General features: G+C 39.2%; 1 protein-coding gene across 2 annotated transcripts in view; it reads right to left on the bottom strand.

Moving 5' to 3' along the window:
• The window catches only part of MAPK11 (mitogen-activated protein kinase 11), a 33,799-nt gene continuing 14,487 nt past the window's right edge, over positions 1 to 19,312 (bottom strand). For both annotated transcript variants that reach the window (XM_063323334.1, XM_063323335.1), the window contains exons 3-12: positions 18,411 to 18,469; positions 17,659 to 17,770; positions 15,153 to 15,182; positions 14,969 to 15,016; positions 12,446 to 12,560; positions 12,251 to 12,322; positions 10,551 to 10,630; positions 6,850 to 6,928; positions 5,292 to 5,465; positions 1 to 1,483 (exon numbers count right to left, since the gene is read on the bottom strand). In XM_063323334.1, coding sequence (XP_063179404.1) covers positions 1,410 to 1,483; positions 5,292 to 5,465; positions 6,850 to 6,928; positions 10,551 to 10,630; positions 12,251 to 12,322; positions 12,446 to 12,560; positions 14,969 to 15,016; positions 15,153 to 15,182; positions 17,659 to 17,770; positions 18,411 to 18,469 — 843 coding nt within the window. In that variant the 3' untranslated portion in view covers positions 1 to 1,409. The remainder of the gene's footprint in view (positions 1,484 to 5,291; positions 5,466 to 6,849; positions 6,929 to 10,550; positions 10,631 to 12,250; positions 12,323 to 12,445; positions 12,561 to 14,968; positions 15,017 to 15,152; positions 15,183 to 17,658; positions 17,771 to 18,410; positions 18,470 to 19,312) is intronic.

Below are 19,312 nucleotides of genomic sequence, written 5' to 3'. Positions count from 1 at the left end.
TAAGAAAAAGCTTTTCTTTTTACATAGAAAAGATACAGAGGAAGGTAAATAAATGCAGTAGAGTTCATTACCTCATGTAATAGCTGTACAACTGAATCTTAATGACAAAAGTTGCAGAAAACCTAAATAATATAAAAAGCCACCTCCAAAATAAGACTCTGACAGAGCGAGAACGAGACACAAAAATGAGCAACATTGAACAATCGTGAATCACAAGTACGTAGAAAGACACAGCCAGTACACCACAAGAGGCCTCATGCCAAAGGGTATTCCTGTTTCAGTACTATGCCTTCAATGAGGAAATCAGATAAACTTAATTCTGTGAGACATTTTGGTACCCAGTGTTTTTATTATTTATTTTCCCAGCTTTTCAGAGCTGGAAAGCGTTTAACATTTTGCTTAAAAAGAAACTGTGACGAGATGGATATTTTGTTTTTCACAAACAAATTCTTAAATCATCTTGTTTTGTCTTGTCTTCCAATGGCAATTATTAGATTATTTTCCCAAGAATTATGTGAAGGAAAAATACGACGATGAGGAACAGCGAATCCAAAGCGGGGAACTGAACTGAGTACTCTTGCACTGCCGTCTGTGACAGCCTTTGCTGAGGCTTGCAGAAGACTGCAGAGATCTGCCGCAGAGCCTTCGGGGCACCGTCCTGTCAACTCGGGCAAATTCACCAGCGCTCCGCCGACGGCGTGGTTAGGAGTGCCATCAGCGAGTAAAATGGTCTCACAAACGGGTATCGTGCAGATTAGAAAAATATACATGGGTGAAAAAAAAATGAGAACGGACACTTGAATGGCAACAGAAGACAAAAGGTTTATTTTTACTGACTCAACTGGTGTTAAGATCGCTTGAGAGACATCCAGTAATCTGTAAGACCACCACAGAAATGACTACATATGCATATTCTGTCTATCTCACTACCACGCCCTCTCTTCATAAAGGCACTAACTATAAATAATGTGAAAACGGACAGATAAAACACCAGAAAAAAAAAAAAAAAGGATTGCTTGTATGGATTTCTATGTTTATGTTTGGATACATTCATGCTTTAAATGTACAATTTTGAAATTAATTTTAAAAGTCACCTTTATTTTGGCAATACAACTGATAAAATGAAACATGCAGAACACACAGCTCGACAGAACTCAGTGCATAATTTTGTCAGAATGAAGCAGTTCTTTATCACCCTTTGTGAGTCGGGAATACATTCATATTACAAGGCAAAAAAACCCAACCCACCCCAAACAGACAACATCTGGCTTCTGTGTAACGCGTCTGCTTTTCCACATCTTCTCCAACATCTTTGGATAGTAAAATCTACGTCTGACCACAGGTTAAATTGTATGGTTTTATTTTAACAGTCTTCATAGTGCAGCAAGGCAAGACAGAGCTGCCTGTATTCACTGTTCTATCTCCAGGCTATCCATTTTTAAGTCAGGGGGTTTAAAACTAATCACTTCTCCATACGTAAGCTCTGTAGAGAGGGTACAAGGGAGAGAGAAGAATTAGGTGATGTTCTCTTCAAAAGAAAAATATTCCAGACCAAACAGTTCTACGGATGCACGTGACTTGTAGTTTGTATTTCCAGCCTTTTTAGAGTCCAGATCCAAAAATAGGCTGAACTCACCAGGAATCCTTCTGTGAACCTCAGATTACGAGTTAAGACTCACAAATACTGTTATTGTACAACATGTCTGTCCCCTTCAGCTAATTACTAAAACACACAGGCCCTGAAATGGAAACATCAATTATGCTGTCAGATGACCTGCCAAAATGACGTAATAAAAGACAAAATGTAATGGAAAATGGAATCTTTAAAAGCACCCAAACAGGTTTTAAATTGTACACTTTTAACAGCTGCGAATGTTCTTTATCATCTCCCAGTCCATTTCCTTCACCATAAATCACTTGTGATTTATGTGCTAATGCCTTGCGATCTAGGTTTTGGGTTTGTTGTTTTTTTTTAATATATATACTTTATTGTAAATAATTTTAAGGTCCTCTGAAAAAAATGTTCTTTTGTCTTAGAAGCACCTAACAGTTCTATTTTCATCAAGAAAGGCTCACCTAGAAACACGGACTCCTTGCTATTTTACCCTGCTTTAGGAATAGCCTTTTATCTTTTCATGCTGACAGTCATGTCCTGTTTTGTGCCTTCCACAGCAATGGAGTATGTCGTCATCGGCAACCTCCTATATATTTGCTCAAGTTAGATATTGTATTTTAAGGACCAAATCCTGTTCACACATAAATATATGGCTAACAGTGCATTACTTCAGGATCTGTTTCCCAAACAGTGCTGTTTGAGTCATATCACTCTTGTGCCTATTAGCTGGCTTATTAAACAGCTCTGCCTGAGACAGCTGCCACACCTGCAAGTGGACCCAGCACTCCTCTAAAAAGCATGTAAAAATCTTGCTTATGCTGTTTGTGTTATGCTGTAGCATGGGAAGTGATGGTGCCTCTGTACTCGGCACTGGTGAGGCCTCACCTCGAGTGCTGTGTTCAGTTCTGGGCCCCGCTGTACAAGAGGGACATGGAAGTGCTGGAGCATGTCCAGAGGAGAGCTACCAGGCTGGTGAGGGGTCTGGAGACCAGGTCCTATGAGGAGAGGCTGAGGGAGCTGGGCATGTTTAGCTTGGAGAAGAGGAGGCTGAGGGGAGACCTCATTGCCCTCTACAACTACCTGAAAGGAGGCTGGAGAGAGGTGGGTGTTGGCCTCTTCTCCCAGGTGAATAATGACAGGACCAGAGGAAATGGTCTGAAGTTGCGGCAGGGGAGGTTTAGATTAGATATTAGGAAGAATTACTTTACTGAAAGAGTGGTCAGGCACTGGAACAGCCTGCTCAGGGAGGTGGTTGAGTCACCATCCCTAGAGGTGTTTAAGAAACATCTAGATGTGGCACTTCAGGGCGTGCTCTAGTGGCAGAGACTGTAGGTTGTTGGGGGGTGTGGGTGTGCGTGGTTGGACTCAATGATCTCAAAGGTCCTTTCCAACCATGAAGATTCTATGGTGTATGGTGACCACCGTGCCAGCTTCCGTGAAGGATTTTCTCTGAAAGACACCAAGTGTGTCCCCGAGGTGGAAGAATTCATTAGGTGACTCTTTCAGTGATTGATCTGAGGCTATTAAGTAGCATCTGGCCAGAGGCAGCCAGGTGGGAGCTATAGCGGTTCTGATTGAACTCGGAGGAAGCCAGCGTCCCCACAAATCGCATGCCTGGGACTGTATTAGAAATCATTCCTGCTGGCTGTGCATTACGTGTTTACGAAGCTCTTTGCCCAGTTTTCGTGCCACCTGCTCAGCTGAGAGTACAGATGTTAAGCCGAGACATGTGCAACTGGACATGAGAGACAGCGCACGGCATCCAACTCTGAATAGCATACTCTTGGCCTCTAAAATTTTAAATATTTTCTAACTGATTAAACACGTCAGAAGAAAAATCTATGACCTTGGGCTGCAAGCCTCAGCAGTGTGCGATGGAGGTCAAGGAAACTCTGACATGCATAATGTGTAAGACAAAGTGTCTGAAATCTCATTTTACTTTGGTGCTCGGTCCCTCTTGGGATCAAGCGCTGCTGATTTTTAACTTAGCGGGACAAAAGGGGAAATACACCATTAATGTCTTGAGAAACTGGGTCAACATTTCATCAACAATACGAACATTTTATGCAAACGGTCACCTTTCATGTCATCTTACTTAAATGTGGCACATACCGTACTTGAAAAGAAAAAAGTTTATTCCCCAAGATAAAAATATGGCCAGGAGGAAGAGCTGCATGTCCTGCACCAGTTTGGAGGGTTTTGTCTCAGGCATTTTTTTTTTCCCTCTGTATAAAGAAGGAATTTGACCTGTAGTTCCAGCAAGTACAATGGTGTATAAAAACATGATACTGTCCTTCCTAGAGCATTCACCTCCACGTCCTCATTTCAGTTCGGAAAGTGTTAAGCTAAGATTGTTCCTGAAATCGTTTCGACGGAGTTTCATCACAAACAGAAATCAGCTTCATGGCTTGGAAATTGTTAAACTTCCCTGTTAAAGACTCAGCCAACTGAAGAAGTAGCAGAAAACAAATCATCCACTGGCAAGTACAGCAGCAAATTGAAGATGCTTCCCAATAAAGATGATGTATGGGTGCTGCTGTATGCTGCCAGGTTTTGCAGAGGAGAGCGTGTGTAAGGAATAAGTGATACCAATCAATCCTCCTTGTTTGTACAGAAACAATAGGCTTCTAGAAAACCCTTTTCAGGGCTCTAGGAGGTTGCTTTACTGTAGAAAGACCCATGACCCCACTCCTATCTTTCTTTAAGAAGTATTTGCTGTAGTCAGTCTGCTTGTCTCCCCTGCAACACCCAGGATAAAACATGGAACAAGTGCACGGGCATGAGTAAGACCGGGGAGGTCACTATTTCTCATCATAAAGCTACCCACTATGCTAATGTATTTTTATCAAGCCTTTCTGGAGTAAAAGTTATGGAATATACAACTAGAAACAGAAGAACATTTATTTTATAGAATAGATATTTCATCTTAAGTCAAAGAAAGGACTTTATTGATAAAGAGGAACAAGTACTTTTCTAGAATATTAGTCTAAATTTAAAAATGTCTAGTAAGGAATTTTTAGCATAATATATCCTTATTAGACAATGATGAAATTGGACTGTACTTTTCAGTATACTTACAACCTAAATGTTTGGCCACGTTACTTCCGTGACTGTAGTGCAATATGATCATGATGCAAGCACGGAATTAACTAATAGGAAAAGGTTGTTGCGGTATTTCTCAAGAATGGGTTTTGGGGTGTCAATCCAAAGTAAAATCATCAACTCTCATCTCAAATAGCATCAACAGCATGGTTTACCTATTAATTCCAATTACTTGGCTAACTAAAGAATGATTAACAAAACACACATCTATGTGGAAAATACTAATTTCTGGTTCTGAAGAAAGGTAGATCAGAATCCCAAGTAATGCCACTTGCCCTAGGACAGTTACTTCAGCTGAGGATCTGACCTAGAAAACTAAAAGCAAGACAGAACGTGTGGTTACCTGCTACAGGGAATCTAGCGAGAAGATGATAGAATGGGGGAAGGGAGTGAAATCCCGAGAGGAAGAACAACCCTTTCCACATCTCCACTCCCACAAGCACATACATGGACTTATCTTGTTTCGCTGAGGCTTAAGAGTTCAAATTGCTCTGGTTAGAGACAGAGGAAAACTGCTATTTAAGTAAGGTTTTGTTCTGCTGCACGTATTAACTACCGTGTGCAATTCTGTTACCTTTCCATTCATCTATGGTTCGCTCCTTATTCTCTATTGACTCATCGTACAGCTCGGCCTCAGGCTCATCGTCCGGATCGTGATACTGTACAAAGTAGGGATGTGCAAGTGCTTCCGAGGCAGTAATTCTTTTATCGCTATCTAATATAAGCATCTTCTCAAGAAGATCTACAGCTAAGGGAAAAAGAGAAACGGGGTTCAAAGCCAGAAGAGACCATCTAGAAATAAAAGAGAAGGCAACTTTTTACACACAATCTATTCTCACTCACCTCAAACTTAGTTAACATTATTGGCAAACCCACAAGATTTCGGCAATATAACAAATAAGTTTTGAAGATTTTGTACTGTGAGTACTATTTTCAGAGCTGAAAGAAGCTTCTCGTTTGCTTGTGGTGCGCACAAAGGTTCATTATATTCTATTTGATATCTGATTGACCTCTTCAGACACCCAAGACCTTCATTCTGAAAAGATCTGTGTGCTTAGAAGTTAAAGATCCTGTGTTGCGCACCATGTGCTTAATTTGGTCCTGATCAGTGCAAACATGAGGAACTTAAAATTGTGACTGTGAGATTACACTTCTAATTAGCTGCATCAACAAAATCATCAGATGAAAACCCCAAAGCAACTTTACAGGACCCAGCATAAAAAAAATACATTTGAAGTCAACAGTTGCAGAACATTAGAAACGAGAGAGATCTGTAAGGCTGAAATTGGTTTTATATGGAAAGTTTATCATAACTATTTAAAATATTATATAAAAATGATTTTAGTGCTTTCATTAAGAACTGTTATTAATTTGCCTTTATGTTATTAATATGTAGCATGCTTTCATGTACCTCCTGCAAATAAATCCCATTTTTTATAAGAAAGTGTTCACAGCTACTTGTATTTGTAAAAAGAAAGTTGTCTTCTAATAGACAGAGCAAATTCAAAACATTTTAACTCATTACAGTTCCCCATATGTAATGTTTTAATGTGCACTTGACGGAACTGACCAGGCACTGTAGTAAGATGACTCCAGTGACTCAAACGTCTCCTTTGCCATGTCACAAGAAATGGTTCACAGAAACATCTCTTTTGCACAGGCAAAAGCAATTGGTTAGACATAAAACCAATTGTGCAGGATCAGACTAAAGGTCTAGCCTGGTATCCTGTGTCCAACAATGGCTAATACATTCCTAGGAAATAATACTCAAAAGGGTCATTCAAACAGCTGTACTTCCTGGTATGTTCTGCTCGCCAGCAATTTACAGCTTATGGCCTTCCTGAGCCAGAAGTGATGTCTCTCGTCTAGACCCCGTGACATTTTTATTTATTCCTGCTATATATAGATGGCTTTTGCTTTTCATCCACAGACTGTTTTCCTTTAGGAGGTTCCCGTAATCTCCACCAGAAACAAAAGACACAGGCTTCATGAAGGGAAAAGTCTCAGGCTGAAAGGTTAAGCAATGCTCTTCTCACTGGTCTGATCATTATTATATGGGATCATATAGCAAAGGAAGGCTTGAGTTCCTGTGTTAGTGAAAGATTTAATCTATATCAATCTGACTTTCTTACCTAATGGATTGGCACCACGAAATACTGCTTTCAAATCCTGTTGAGGCATATGTGGAAGAGATTCAATGTATTTTCTTGCCTAGGAATAAATCAATATACATACCAGATGCACAGAGGTTAAATTTTGCCCAACAGCAACCATATAAACTCTAAAAAAACAGATGTAGTGGTTTTTATGTTTCTTACACATGGGCAACCTTCTTCACATAAAACCATAATGTATGACTTTGTTTTAAACAGTCACTCCTGTATATTGCACAATAAGCAAGAAAGTTTTAAACAGGTATATTTTCCTCTAAGGATTACGTGTTAGCACTTCTGTTTTCACCTACACTTAGTGGTTCATTGCAGCATATCCCCAGGGAACACAAGCATGTAATGTTCAACCAGAAATTGCAACCTAAATCATCTTTCCGTTACCCTCAGCAAAGTGGTATAATCCAGCCTGCATCCTTCCTTCCTCTCCGTCCTCCGTTGAACAGTAGCTTCACTAACCAAAGAAAAAATCCTGATACTCCCAGGGCACAGATCTTCAGATGTTTAACAGAACTTACAGCTTGACTTGTCACCGTGGCTGTGAAAGGCTCATCCAAACTCAGCTAGGAAAAGCCCACCCGCATATCAGACCCACAAATGTCAGCGTGGAGCCTGACATTACACGGGCTACAAATTTCTGGCCTGAGGTAGATAGGTTGAGAAGAGAAGAGGTTGAATGCTGGTCCTAAGGGCTGGGATCAGACAGAACAGGGAATTCTGGAATGGAACAGCTAAAGAAGAGGCAAATGGCTCAAATCTGTAAAAATCCCAGCTGGTCTCTGAATAAACCTTAATCCTTTTGAAACATGTTTGTGTTACAGGGAGGTCTCCCTGCACACGTAGCGATCCTGTCAGGAGGAGCCTATCTGCACTAGGCTAACTACGCATCCTTGGCCTGCTGAAGACAGCAAAGGAAATAAGGTTGTTCATACCAAGCAGCTCCATGGCTTCAAGTGAGATACCAGATTGAGAATTGTGGAACTATCATGAAGTGACTATAAAATACTCTGACATATCATCTGTGCAATCCTACAACCACACTTGATCCTGTTCCATACACTGTTCTTTCTTGCCATCATCTTAATTTCTGCAGCTATGATGAACTGGTATAAAGATATTTTAAATCATTAGATGGCACAGTGGCTTTTCAAACTGTATTCTAATTTAATGAGGCAGATCTATTTATTTTTTCTGCTTCTTGTAAGATGTAAGCATATTCTATCAAAACTCTAGACTACCATTAGTGACGCATTTCAGAGTCTTACTAAGAGAAGCAAGCCTTCATGTGTTATATCTCCAACCTGTTAAAACTATATCAGCATTTTCCCTTTTTGTTATGGGGGCTGATGGCAAGACTTTCTATAAGGATGATTTCTTCTTAGCAGCTGTAGCCAGTCATGCAGAGAACAATGGCTAAGGACCAGTCAAACACAGGCTTCACTTCGCCTATTTAATGCTCCTAAAGTTCATAAAGGCAGCAAACACCTGCCAGGCGGTCAGGGTGTGCAGCTCCTATCAGAGTTCAGTCTTCCAGGGCATTAATTTATACATATATATGAACAGCAGAGCAAAAGAGACCTGCCACACATTCCTGCATGGAAGCTACAAACTGGGGTAGAAACAAGAGGTTTCTTATCTTATGACAAACATCTGTGGATTTGTGGATTATTTGTTTCTGTAGAGACATCACTAATCCACACGTGACTGAACAAGATATGGTAAAAATTATCTCCAACCTTGTCCAGAAGTCCTTTGAAAACAACACAGACCTATCAAAGCATACAACCTCTCCCCTCCGCTTATATATTCACCACAGAAACCCAACCAATAGAATCCAGACATTTAAATTATTCTGAAAATTATGAAATGCAATCACCATTTAAAACCATATTAACATGAAATACTGACAAAACAGCACAGTAATTTGCGCTGAAACATCTCATGAGATTGATCTTTTCGTTTCCCATTCTTTAATCCTCTACTTATAACTGAAAATAGGCTTGGCATTTCAGAAAACCTGACCTTGCTGTTAGAGGAATGGAAAAAAATTGTCCTGGACTGCAAGCTGCATTAAGAAACATCTAAGCAATATGGTGAAACTACAAGGTAAAGAAGAACTAGAACAAAGGAATAGAATAGACACTCCTTTACAAGAGGCAAGTACCTCCAAGCAAGGAACGTATCTCCTTTGACATTGCTCCTCTAAGCAGGCAGCAGCAGCCCAGAGGTGACCTAGCAGCACTCACAGTCATTAACTTGGGTTTTGTATTCTCCCTATGCTCTAAAGGTATAATTAGCTGCAGTAAGAGAGTTTCAGGATTCCTGTAGTTTACTGAGGTATGCTCTGAAACAAGAAATTAAAGACAAAAGCAGATACTATCTCCAGTAAATATTTAAGGTGCTTAATCTCATAATCAAAAAGCTCACAAACGGACTAGCTGTGGGTAAATCCCACACTTGTATACACCACTCTGAATGTCGTACTGCAAAAACTGTAGGATCTTAATAACACATAAAGGTTACACAAGGACCTACGAGGCTATACAGGGACCTACGCTTCGGACAGCACGGTCTGAGATCTGCTTGTGGATCCAGTCCCTGGCACAGGAATGGATCCTCCTCCTGCCCTGGCCATTCCCAGGTGCTGGGTACCCACAAACTCTGGGGCTGTGCATTGGCCTGCGCTGATGAGGTTTCGTTATGCTTGTGTTACCTGAAATAAGTAAGAGGCCTGTCTTTGGTAACACTTGGACCTTCCAGAAATACGGCATTGCTCTGGCTCTCCTGCTGCTCCTGCTTACTTAACCCACCAGGCTATTCATTAGTAAGTTCAAAGAAAACCCATCAATATACACACAAGCTAAAAAGTAGTCATTAGTATTAGTCTGAGGCGTATACAGAAAAGGTGTAAGAAAACAGCTTCAGCTCAGGAGGTATCTGTGTGCTGTTGTTTATCTGAATTTTTACACTGTGCTCATCACCTGCCTTTATCAATCAATACCACGTCTCACCCCTCAGCTGGATATCCACGGTTATTGCTTAAAGTGAATCCTTTAAGTTCTCTGCTAAAGTGTAGCAAAGTTCATTTACTGGATTACTACTTTAAAGAAGTCATATGGAGAGTTAAAAATCACGCTGTGAACTACAGATATTATCATGAAAGTGGACCTCACACAAGCATTCAGAGAGATCAATAAATACAAATTTCAAATTAGGGATCCAAATAAGAACACCCACGCAGAACCCACATTATTTGATTCTGCTGTCTCTGTTTAGATCCCCTACAAAACAGAAAGCATAAAAATTACAGAGGCATCAGATTTAATAACACCACTACAATGCTCTGAGCTGAGCATCAGCTTGGATTTTTTATTATAAGTCTAGGAGCAAAATAAAAGATCATCAGGACCAATTGCAAAACTCCTTTCAAAAACCGAGTACAAGAGAACAAGTGTCAAAATGAATCCAGCTGACAGTCAAGTCATTTGGATACCTCTAAAAAGAATGTTTTCTGAACGGTGGCATTCTAGCAGCAAAAAAAGTACAGATCACTTTGAAGTGCCTGCCCATTTCCAAAGCAGAGTATCTGTGTAACACAACCAGTGACACACAACGCCAATTAGAACGACAGAAATCCATTTAACTGAATGAAGCTGAGAACTCACATGTTCTGACGATATCTTCTTCAGAAGTTCAGAACTGGGTGTGCCCACAACTTCCATTATTCTCTTTAGTTGATCAATATCTGCATTATTTCAGGGAAATAAACAGCACAGGGTCCTTCTGGGTTTAAACAATTAATGAACTTTCACGCAGGTAATTAAGATGTTTAAAACTTTTCAGCAAGACAATTCCATCGTAGTCCGTGGAAGGACACCAATTCATACCTTCTTAAACCTAGTCCTGGAGTATCAAATTCTCTATTGTACTATATGAATTTGTCAGGTGTGCTTGTACATGAAAAAGATGCACGAAAAATATTGCTTTCCTGTCCTAGTTCCCAATTTAACATATTGGTAGCCTTAATTTTAATAGCACATTTATGTTTCAGTGATCTGAGGGATTTCTGAAGAAAAGTCTAATATCATATAGCACACAGGGCTAGATTACTCATCTGAGGGCTGGTAACTGGAAAATTCTCATTTGGTAGCTTTAAAAATCTGTTTTATATCAGTCTCAAGACTAAAAATGTTAATTTTTCATTGCCATATATGACCTGTAAAGTATATTACGTTTTCCCTAGAGAACCAAGGTTATTTTACAGCTTTATTTAAATTGATGTAATCATATAATTGTAGACAATAATTTATAATAGCAAAAGAGACCTTATTTCTTGAAAGCTGGATGTATTGATTTTTCCAAATACCACATATCATGTAATCAAACAGTCAGAAGCACAGTCGTCATCCAGCTGATGAACATCTGGACGATGCCTGTGGTTACAATAGAGCCTAATGATGCTGAGCACAACAGAAAAGTCAGTGGGGAGACTTGGTCCCTCAGCTCTTTTCACACTTGTGCAGGCAATTCTAACCTCATGTTGCTTTGCACCTGGCAATGGCTTGGTTTTAGCAGAAGCGTTCGCTTTTTGAGGGCTTTCAGAGTAGTGAGAAAGGTCAATATTCAGTACAGAAGAATGTGCCTTTGTTTCTCACATTAAAAGCTTTCCTCCTCTGATGTGTTGTTTCCCCATTCCTCATTATCTGTTTTTCTTCAGTTTTCTTTTATTATTTTACTCTTTTTTTCCTCTTGTCAGTGCAGGACATGCCAATGGAAATCCCTAATGCTCCAGCAGAGACCACAACACAGTGCTGAAGAAAAAGAGGGTTTTGTTTGCTGCTCCTGTGGCATTTCTGGAACTGCTGGCTTTTTTTTTTTTTTTTTTTAAATATATATAACAGGACACAATATGCCTATTAATTCACTTACTATTTAAAAGTTAATTTCTTTGCATTTTAGAAACTTCCAGCCTAAAAGCAGTTCTATTTTTAAAAATTATACTAGCTGATCAAAAATTACTGCCTTTACTCAGCTTCAGTTTTCACGTATGTTACTTCAGTGACACACACATGGAAGAAATCTGCTCTGTTGTAACTAGGTTATTATTTAAATACAGACACACAACAAAGAATAAATGTAACTTATTGTTGTTTATGAACATCTGTTACTGTTTTTTTTTCCTCCCAGTGGCTGTCATATTCAGCCGTCATATACACTAAATTGAAAGATTAGCAAAAATTCTTTACTGTTTTAGAAGTTTGTTACTGCAAAAACATTTCCATAGAAACACTCAAGTCACTAGAAAAAAAAGGAAGAATTAGAGAGTATTTTTATATCTGCATTTTATGTTTTATGTTAAGGATACAATCATTTCCTGGAAATAAGGCCTTCCCTTTCAATAGCTCTGCCATGATGCATCCAACCGACCAGATGTCAACTGCCGAAAAACAGAGAGAGAAATGCGTATGATGAATTGAAGAGATCCTTAAACAGAGTTGCCTCTCGGCTTAAAACCATCGCTATATCCAGCTGTAGCAAAATGCACGTCTTTACAGTTTACCTGTTTGATTGTAGTGCATCCAGTTTAACATAATTTCTGGAGCTCTGTACCACCTTGTCGCAACATACCCGGTCATTTCATCATCAGTTTGGCGAGCTAAACCGAAGTCTAAAATCTACAGAATAAAAATAAAATAAATAATAATTAAATAAAAAAAAAAGCCATTTCACTTTGTTACAGGTACTGATTTTCCCCATTACCCATTTCTGAGTTTATCTATAGTCCCTCGCTATCGGTGAAGTGAACGAGCAAGACCCCGCGGAGGGGCGGATGGGCTCTCCCTCGGCACTCCTGCAGCCTGCGGGTCTACATAAAGATGCTTCCACGGCGCGGCGCCTGGCCCGCTCTCCTCCAAGGCAAACTTCACTTTCTGCCTCAAGTTCAATTTTCCCCTGACGTTCATTTTGCTAAAAATAAGCACTGTTGCTATAAAAAAAATGAAACGCTAACAAATGGGAATGTTTGCGTAAAATGCCAACGGTAAGTGCCACTGGCCATTTAAACATTTAAAGAACACACAACTCTGAAGAGTTTCTGATGTTTCCCTTTCATTTCTATCTAAGCATTTACCCAAATCATGCATCATTCCGGTGCCACTAGGAGAAAAACATATATCCTGCGTAACAAGGTAGATTTAAATCACATACCATCTGTTCCTGGTAGAACTCCCCCACTGAAACAACAAAGGAGCTCTCTTTAGGTACACGTATTACTCAGAGGCTTGATGGCAAAATGTTCCCCTCCATATGCTCTCCCTTCCTAGGTTTACATTGCCAGGAAGTTATTTCAATTACATTTTTCCTGCTCATTTCTTTGCTTACTATTTTTTGATTAGTCTGTGTCTCACTAATTGCAGAGCTAAAAGGTATCCCAAACTCTTAAGAGAGACTGGTGTGAAAGTGTACCGTCTGAGCCTCAGCGTTGTTCGTTAAGTCAGTTAACGAAGAGTGTTAGCTAATTAGCATCTCTTCAAATACAAATGTGAATGAAGATCAGTGGCAACCTCCCATGATGAAATCCAGGATTATTTATTAAGCTGATGCTAATCCTTTTGATTGGGAGTAACGAAAATTTTAAGAGTATCATTCAAAATTCCTCAAAATTATTCAATAATCCAATTTAAAGACATAAAAAGCCTAAAGAAAAATATTAAAATGTAAATAACACATCAACATCTTTACTTCTATTATACTTTAACAGCATTATTTATTTCTTAAAAAGGCAAAACTAAAAGCACGAGGCAAACAAGGCATGAGAAATGGCATGAAACTCAAACACTAATGCCCTTATTTTCATAAGGGTTTTGGCAATATTTTTTTTAATAGCTGATCCCTTTTATCAAATGTGTACACACATGTTTTCCTTCTTTTTGTTTCTATTTTCTTTTTGTTTGTACCTGGAAATATCCACTAGTTAGTTCTATTAGAAAATAATTTGGTATCAGAGGAAGTAAAGCTATAAATAAAAACAAAGCAAAGAGCAGCGTAACAAACGCTAGGCAGGGAGGTGCACAGATACCACAATAATTGGAAAAAAAAATATTAAAAGTCTCCTTTACTTACAGTACAAAAACACAGCACGCATTTTAGAGTGCATGCTCAGACCCAGATGACCCATAACATTCCACAGATGCTGAACATACATGCATGAAGACATTAAAGGGATAATCATGAAACTTGCTGAGCATCTGCAAGTGTCACTAAACCAAATGGGAACTACGGTTTCTCACCACAGATCCGGATTAGTGGGAGAACGCAGCTGCGCTGCTCTTATTTGCTATTGTGATTTTTTTGCTGATCTTGTAGTATTTGGACTCTTTTTCTTAAATCCCTCGCAGCTGGAATAAAGTGATTACATCGGAGTCCCAGTCACAGGGAGAAAGATGTTTCTGGCTGTCATGGAGAAATGCTAAACTTCTCATCCTTAGGCTTAAAGGCTCAGAAAGCTGGAAGACATCTCCTTCTCCAGAGTCTTGTGCTTATTATGTAATATTGTATCACAAAGATATGTATTTATATAGATGCGTGCATTAAAATAACATTTGAGAAGTGTGGATTACAGGGTTCTTTGTGTTTGTTTGGGTTTTTTTTTGTTTTTTTTTTTTTTACTTCTTGTAACTGTTAACGTAACTGGTAATACTGGTACCTTTTTCCAATTTACTCCATCTAGCTTGTATATTCTATAGATACAAAAATTAAAGTTATGACAAGGCTACATATTACAGGTCAAGCTTTCAAGATATACTCAGTTAAGTACTCACTCATGGGCCAAATCAATAGCCTACGTACCATCTGCGAGGAACCAGGGATGAATATTTTGCAAGGATACTTGTGTTTATACAAAATTAACATTTGGGAGAAAACACAAGTTCATGGAAATGGGTTTTCTATGTCAGGGGAGCAACAGTAACAAATAACTGAAATTAAGGGAATCGGAAATAAAAATGGTAGCTAATGTTTTCTTGGAAAACTGTCATCTTGAGAGCTTTTACAACATTCTTCATGACAACAGCATGATACCTACCCTCAATTCACAGTCTTCATTTACAGCTAGGTTACTGGGCTTCAGGTCCTGTAGCAGAACGGAGAGAGTTAGTCAAGTATGATTTTAGCCTTTTCAAATATATTATAACTGTGTCTTAGAAAGACGTTTGATGCACAGAGGGACACACTCCATTCATTTTTATTATCGCAATGAGTGAACTCACCCGGTGGATGATTCCAGCTGAGTGAATATACTGTGAAACAAAAAGAAAAAAAAAAAAAACAAAAACAGGGTAAGCTTTGAAGTTAGAGGTGAAGGAATATATAAGTCACTTGTCTTGTCTTTTTCCTTCTGAGACGGATTGTTTTATATACTTAAAAGACTTACATCACACTACATTTTCAGATCAAACAGAGGTATGACGAACTTCAAAACCTTGTTTTGTCTTATCCAGAGCTGGATATTTCAAGAAAGGTTAACCATGAAGACCAGACTCTACCATAAAAGACAGCACTAGCAGTGATTCTTCTGTTGAAAGTTTCTTACCAATTTGGAATTTGTTCCAGTCTTATCTGGATGCCCATGTTGACCAGTTAGCGGCTCAGTGAAGTCAGCGGCCTAGGAAGCAGTATGGTTGACTCCTAGGTGACGTGAGTCACCTTCCCATACTGTGGACACTGAATGTGAGAGACACTTGCACCCCAGGACAGGTTAGTGACCAAGACATTACCTAAACCACAACATCGCTTCAGGTCCACTTCCAAAGCAGGGACCCACAGCAGAACTTCAGTGGCTATTTAGTGTCTCTGCTTTTTAACATAAAACATTAAAACTCAAAGACTGAGAAAAGCTTACTCCCTAATTGCCTATCGCTCACTTGTTAGAACTAACAGCCAACTTATCTATGATCTTACTGACCAGGATCAGCAAGACCTTGAAAACCTCTTCTATCCTCTAGAGGCAAATTCACCTCCTTTTTTTAGGAGCAGAGATTACAGGCAAAACCTGTATATCAACTGGGAAAACCCAAAGAAAACACCAGAGCATTCTTCTTGTTCCAGACCTACGCACTGTTTGTCAGAAGGGCAGGGCCATCCCCAAGTGCTCCTCACAACAGCTGCGAGCAGCTGAGCGAAGAGGAAACCAAACCACCGCTGGCGACAGAAGGAGCTGTGTCCCTGCTCTGGTGAGACAAGGGCTCCTCTTGGTGCCACAAAGAAGCCCTCTATCAGCCAGCTCAAGAACCTGCCAAACTACGCAGCTCCAGGCTAACGCTCCGTCTGCAGGGCGCGAAGCCTGTGCTCTGTACTGCTCAACACACCCATCGGTGAGCCCAAAGCTTACCCAGGTACGAGCATACACATTGTAATGACTCCAGCACAGATGTAAGGGAGGAGTTATCTAGGACCAAATGTTCTTCCACTAATGAGACACGAGGATTTCAATTCCAGAAGAGACGAGCCACCATCAACCCCCTCCCCTTCGAAGCAGAGCCAGAAATGCACCTGAGTGCATTTCTGAAATTAATATTCACTTTAGAGCACAGCTCTTACTGTTATTTAGCTCTGACACAACATAGCCTTATATTCAAAACCACAAGAAGGATAATTAACTCCAGAAACCATCTTCGTAATTAAGCTATTAGCTTAAGTAAATGAGACAAAGCAAATAACGGCTCAGTTCTGCAACTTTTATTCACTAAAATCTGCACTTAAATTGACAGAACGTGCGTGTATGAATAAGAATTACTGTCTCAGGCACCAGGTGACTTGCTGAAAACCATGTAATAAGTATATTTCAGAGCCAGTATTTACCATGGCTTGCTTTCAAACATACAGTTATTTTCCATGTCTAACATAGCAATTACTGTTATCTACTAAAGCAGCTGACCCCTCTCTTCTCTTTTTGCTTATACCTGGGAAAATCAACACTGGTCTGAGAAAATGCGTATCACCTTGTAACGGGCTTCCCGTTTTTCAACTTCTTATCCTGTTTATAGACACTTCTATGTTTAATGTCAGCAAAGCAATACATATTTTAGTTCTTTTGGAAGAAAATTTCGCTACAGTTTCATTGCCAATAGCCTTTGTTATCTAATTGTATGAATTTTAACTGATTCGATTAAAGGAAACAATGACTTTACAGGCAGAGTAAATCCCAGATGATTGTGTGCAACACCGTACATTGCTAGGATAAACTTTTACTTCCAGATGTTTCCCAAAGAACCCAACTAACTGTTATCTCTTCACCCACGTGATGCGCTCTACAAAAATCAGGGCTGTAGTTTTTCAAACTGGCTCATGTCTTTCAAAGCACAAACGTGATTTTCTTGTCATATCATTCTTTATCCGTTTCACATACTTCAGAAGTTTTTTCACTACTTTCTCATGAGAGGGGAAGTGTCTAGAACACACACTGTGCACTACAGAACACATTCACTTGAGAGACCGTATAGCAAGTCATTCTCCATCAATAAGAACTTAAACAGACACTGAACTAAAGTTAATGTTCAAGCCGAGTATTCACATGTATTGCGCATGTAAACATTTGGAGGTCTGGGGTTTTATTTTTGGTTGGAAAAGTGATCAGATAATTTCTGAAATGATTTCTGCTATCTCTGCACTCCTTAAGACAAAAACAAAAGCCTTTAAGTACTGTCACTGCAATGAACCAGTTGTTACTCCAACATTTTGGTTGCTGACTCTAAAACCCTTGGATTCGGCCAGTACCTTAAGACCTCGAAGTAACTGATAGATGAGAAACTGTATATGGTCATCCGTTAACTTCTGGCACTTCACAATGTTATTCAGGTCAGCACCCATTAGATTTGTCACAAGATACCTGTGAAAATAAAACAGAAGAAAACAAAGAAACACATCTCATTTAAGAATGGCGGGATGTAAATCCTTCTAAAAGCAAGACATCTAAAGACTAACTGCACAATCCCGTGTCAGTTCCTTTTCCATTTTCTACTAACACTCAGTTTATTCCTTTCCAATCAGCTTGTTATGAGCTCTAATAACGGAATCACAGTTATGAGATTTAATATCACAAAAAAGAAAAATCCTTATGGTACGTTAAAAGCTTTTATCTCTGTTTTCTCCCTGACACACTACAGCAGTTCAGTGAGAGGAGAACACACCCACCGTATTTTGAGTGGAATAGGAAGTCGCACCCAACATCAAAGTGGGAGCCTGAGGCACCAAAGCTGCAGTACTTGCAAGGCCCCAGAATATCTGGTGATGGAGATTAACATTGGATAGGTTGAAATAAGAGTGTTTTGTGTAACTTCCCTCCCTGCTCCCACTGGAAGCTTTATTTTTTGACAAATTTTGATGAAACATTGATTCTTTTCCAAAAAAAGTGTCAGGACAAAAGTATACGTCTGTCATTCCCAGTTCTCGTTTGAGTAATTGTGCCCCAGTTGTCAAAGTGGTACTTACCTAATAACTAGTCAGAATGATTTAAAAATTTTACTTACACTTCATTAAAATTTTCTATTGACGTTGCAGGTGTAAAAACGTCTAGCAATCCTATAACCTGAAAGATGAGGGAATTGACATTATATTTTGAGAAATCTGTAAAGCAACATGTAATTAGTATTGACAGTGCTTAGCACTTCTGGCATTACACTTACAAATACATGACATATCGTCCTCCTGAAAACTTAGTACAACTGGCACAATAGGTGGTCTGTACAGGTATAGCCTCAGCTATCTCCACGACCAATAGAAAATACTATTACAAAAAGGAATTACAACAAGACTTTAGACAATCAGAAATAAAGGCAGGAAATATAACGTCTCACTACACAAAAGCTGACACATGACTTACGCTCTTGTTATACTTAAGATTATGCACAATTTCATGGGTTATCTTGTTCTGCTGTTGATTAACTTTTTTAGCATCCTTTCTCCAGGATAGCTTTCAACCCACTATATTTTACTCATGCTTCAATTCAACAAGGTACTTTTAAGCAGATGGATGCTCCCACTGAAATCAACTGTTTGTCACATAAATTTAGGCAAGTACTGAATTATTTGGGGCCTGAAGTTCTACTGTCTTTCATCTAGATATTACACTGTCATTAATTTCAATGACAGTATCTGCCCTTAATTTCTCAACAGAATCCAAATTCAGCAAAACAGGTTTGAGGTATTTTTTTCCTAGACTGGTGTTTCAAGAGCATCCAATGGTAATGAAGAGATTACTCTTATTCCTTTAGTTCAAGAAGAACAGGACCACTTGTTTTGGATTTCAGTAGATGCATCTTCAAGACAAAATTAGATTATTTTTCAATAAAAAGGCAGCCTGTTACTGAAAGTCTCTACTTTAAAGTCCGATGACTTTATTACACATAAGATGACTTAATTCGGGTATCTT

Source organism: Chroicocephalus ridibundus, chromosome 1 (assembly GCF_963924245.1).
Source record: "Chroicocephalus ridibundus chromosome 1, bChrRid1.1, whole genome shotgun sequence".
NCBI lineage: Eukaryota > Metazoa > Chordata > Aves > Charadriiformes > Laridae > Chroicocephalus > Chroicocephalus ridibundus.
This window is presented reverse-complemented; position numbering and strand designations above follow the sequence as displayed.